Here is a 4,155-nt window from a genome sequence, read left to right as displayed (position 1 = left end):
TGTTTGTTCTTTAATTCTTCTAGGTCTTTGTTAAACATTTCTTGCATCTTCTCGATCTTTGCCTCCATTCTTTTTCCTAGGTCCTGGATCATCTTCACTATCATTATTCTGAATTCTTTTTCTGGAAGTTTGCCTATCTCCACTTCACTTAGTTGTTTTTCTGGGGTTGTATCTTGTTCCTTCATCTGGTACAAAGTCCTCTGCCTTTTCATTTTGTCTGTCTTTCTGTGAATGTGGTTTTCCTTCCACAGGCTGTAGAATTGTAGTTCTTCTCTCTTCTGCTGTCTGCCCTCTGGTGGATGAGGCTATCTAAGAGGATTGTGCAAGCTTCCTGATGGGAGGGACTTGTGGTGGGTAGAGCTGGGTGTTGGTCTGGCGGGCAGAACTCAGTAAAACTTTAATCCGCTTGTCTGCTTATGGGTGGGGCTGGGTTACTTCCCTGTTGGTTGTTTGGCATGAGGCAACCCAGCACTGGAGCCTACCTGGCTGTTTGGTGGGGTTAATGCTGGACTCTGGGAGGGCTCATGCCAAGGAGTGCTTCCCAGAACTTCTTCTACCAGTGTCTTTGTCCCCACGGTGAGCCACAGCCACCCCCTGCCTCTGCAGGAGACCCTCCAATACTAACAGGTAGGTCAGGTTAAATCTCTTATGGGGTCAGTGCTCTTTCCCCTGGGTCCAAATTTGCACACTACTTTGTGTGTGCCTTCCAAGAGTGGAGTCTTCTGTTTCCTCCAGTCCTATCGAAGTCCTGCAATCAAATCCCACTAGACTTCAATGTCTAATTCTCTAGGAATTCCTCCTCCTGTTGCCGGACCCCCAGGTTGGCAAGCATGATGTGGAGCTCAGAACCTTCATTCCAGTGGGTGGACTTCTGTGGTCTAAGTGTTCTCCAGTTTGTGAGTCACCCACCCAGCAGTTATGGGATTTGATTTTATTGTGACTGTGCCCCTCCCACCGTCTCACTGTGGCTTCTCATTTGTCTTTGGATGTGGGGTATCTTTTTTGGTGGGTTCCAGTGTCTTCCTGTTGATGATTGTTCAGCAGTTAGCTTTGATTCCAGTCCACTCGCAAGAGGGAGTGAGCAAACGTCCTTCTACTCCACCATCTTGAACCAATCTCTATAGTTTTTAAATTATAATTAATTTGATGGTTTAAAGGAAAAAACTTGGGGGATTGAAATGGGATTAAAAAAAACCTGTCCTAACATAATTATCAAAATTGATCTTTAGTAATATATCTGGAGTCCTTATGAAAATATTTATATATTATACAATAAATAACAAAAATAAAAGGCAATTTTAGGCTTTTAATTTGTGACGTTTCATGTTATAAAGTTTAATAGCATTACATTATGCCTATCACAAATATCTAACAGGAAATAAAAAAGAGTAGCAATTCCATCATTTAAATGTGAATCTCTACTGTTGACAGCTTTTTATTTTAATAGCATGTTCCCCCTAATAGAAAAGGCACCACATTGTCACAGAGAAAAATTTCAGAAATACAGTAAAGCACACAGAAAAACCCCAAAATCTCCTACATCTAACTTTCTACTTCCATTTTTTTGGAGTGTAGTATGTATCCTTCTAGGCACCCATCCATCCAAATCTATATATCTGTATCTATCTATCTATCTATCCAATTAATAGTTCATAATTTTTTAAACCATCACAACTTCCCTTATAGCTTTGTAAGCTGCTTTTTTTTCACTTGAGAATATCAGGAACATCATCTTATGTCTCCTAAAATGCCATTTTTAGAGGCCACAGAGCATTCCTTTGCAAAGATGTAAAATAATTTATTCAACTAGTCACATATAACTAAATATTTGGGCTAAGTTTTAGCAGAAAATAAAATATGTACAGCACTTCTACGTGAATGTTTATGAATGCTTTCTAACATAGCTTTTATTACTACTTTTTTTTGTCAACATAAATAAATAAATTTTCTGAGTCAAATTAAAGATTGTGTTTGGTAAGGGTGCCTCAAACTTAAAAGGATGTTGGCATCTCCTGAGTCTTACACATGGCAAAACAAATGAATATGATGGGAGGTAAGACCTGGGCCTCCAGGGATGCTGAAGGGCAAAGCCATTGGAAACTTACCAAGACCTACACCACCATATGGTGACCCAAGGAAAGGATGCCAGAAGACCCCATAGCCAGTTCTTCACTTCGCAGTGGACTTGAGTGAAATGATGATAATTATTGATCCAACAGACTATAATAGCCTTCCCTAAGACCTTGGGGACTGTTGCACAAATGTGTCTTTAGGGACTCCTAAATACTGCTTATTAATGGCTTGACAGTCCTAACAGCTCCGAAGGAGCCATTAAAGACTATGGCATAAGTCCTGTTGGGCTCTCACTTTTTAGACACAAAGTATTGGAGACAGCCACACCAGTACTGTGGCACTTCATCAAAGCAGTTCAGTGGTGCTCTAATTTCTGAACAATACATCCATAGTATCCAGAGCAAATTGGCAATTTTCTCTGAAATTCATTGCTTCTCCTACTTTTTTCCCTTTAACATAATGTATTTCATTCCTTCTCTTAGACATAAAAATAACATGTACAATTCCTTAGTAACTTTCTTTCTAATTTTTCTGATCCATTTCTATAGATTTTAGAACTATAGTAAACATTTTTGTATACTTCATAGTCTTACAATGACTAATAGAAAGTCTAGTAAATATATTTCTAGAATTTTTACACTGTTAAATATTTCATTACTGATTGTCTATGGTATCAACATAGTTTGACTAGTCGGTGAGAACTTTTAATCCTTATCACTAACTTTGGGGGCTTTATGGGCTATAAGGTAGATTTTCACTGACACACTTTCAACTACCCCCCAAATAACACTGCATAAGCAGGAACCAGAGGAGACTTTCAATTCAGCCTCACTCAGTGCCCGTTGTTTTTTCTTTCACGACCAAGTGTCCGCTGAGACACTTATACGGAGGCTAAATTACGTTTGTTTTGCCAGCATGGGTCTCATTTTGAGTTCTCTTCTTTGTTTTACAAACCTAATCTGGAGGATTTAGCTTCCCAGGCCTGTGCTGTGTTGCCTGAGGGGCACACGGGGGTTTAGATTGCATATTTTCAATGCGTTCAGGCACTGCTGCCTGAAGCCAATACTGGTTTTTTAACTGGCAACCTGCCTCCCACGCCGGGAGGAAGCAGATTGCCTCTTTGCTGAATACTTAGACAAGGTACTGATATAACAGCAGTGGACAAGCAGCTGGGAGCGGGGCTGTCAGCCTGTCACACACTGACAAATCTGTTGTTCATATTCAGGCAGGATGCGTGTGTTCAGTTGCCGTCAGTATCATCCATCTCGCGCGGGCACTGCGAGGTGGCCTCTGCCCCGCGCGCCCATGGACCCACGCTGTCATTACATCCTTCTGAAGAAGCTCAGCTACACAACTCCTTTGCTTCTCTATGACGGGGCCCGGCAAAGGAGACACGTAAGAAAGCCTGCTCAATTTTTGTTCCTCCTTCTTCCTTCAACGCACCAAGACAGACTGTGTTGTCATTTCACGTCACACACAGAAAATCAGAACTCTAAATGGCTCCCAAGGGCTTTTCTGAAAATCAACAATGTGGAAGGAAGTGCAAATATGAGAAATAGGAAATTAAAGTGTGGTGTCTGAGAGGAAGAAAAATCATTTGAACACAACGTGGGTTGAGGTTGTGCTTTCGTTTTTGTTTTCGCGGGGGGAGGAGTCTTTTATCTTCCAGGCAGGGCTGACTTTCAGAATGATCTCTAACAAATTTCCCCTAGAGCCACTGCATTTGTAGCACTCAGACTCTCTCTCTGCAGATTCATTTCAGGCTGAATGTGGAGCCCACCTGAGACTAAATTTACAATTCCCAGACCAAACTATATCTAAATTTATAGGGGCCCTTGTAGATCAGTGAAATAAATATATTTTCTTTTTTAAATGTAGGCATTTGGAGGAATTTAAAGGTGATTGAGGCTATATCCCAGAGTTTCTGATATGATGCCATTTACCGTTTGTTGGTCCTTACCTGGAAAATTTAAAAACACAATTTGGGCTGTGACTTATTGATTTGCATTAGTTAAACATTGTGTATATATATATATATCCCGTTGTCTTTTTCCTTTTCTAACCACTGCTCACTCTGTTGCA

General features: G+C 40.7%; 1 protein-coding gene across 1 annotated transcript in view; it reads left to right on the top strand.

The window, feature by feature from the left end:
* Positions 1 to 3,835, top strand: part of GPATCH2 (G-patch domain containing 2) — a 213,088-nt gene extending 209,253 nt beyond the window's left edge. The window contains exon 10 of the mRNA XM_028488333.1: positions 3,299 to 3,835. Coding sequence (XP_028344134.1) covers positions 3,299 to 3,654 — 356 coding nt within the window. The 3' untranslated portion in view covers positions 3,655 to 3,835. The remainder of the gene's footprint in view (positions 1 to 3,298) is intronic.
* The last annotated feature ends 320 nt before the right edge of the window (positions 3,836 to 4,155 follow it).

The sequence above is a fragment of the Physeter macrocephalus genome, chromosome 4, assembly GCF_002837175.3.
Source record: "Physeter macrocephalus isolate SW-GA chromosome 4, ASM283717v5, whole genome shotgun sequence".
Classification (NCBI taxonomy): Eukaryota; Metazoa; Chordata; class Mammalia; order Artiodactyla; family Physeteridae; genus Physeter; species Physeter macrocephalus.
Note: the sequence above shows the minus strand (reverse complement) of the source record. Positions and strands in the feature narration are given on the sequence as shown.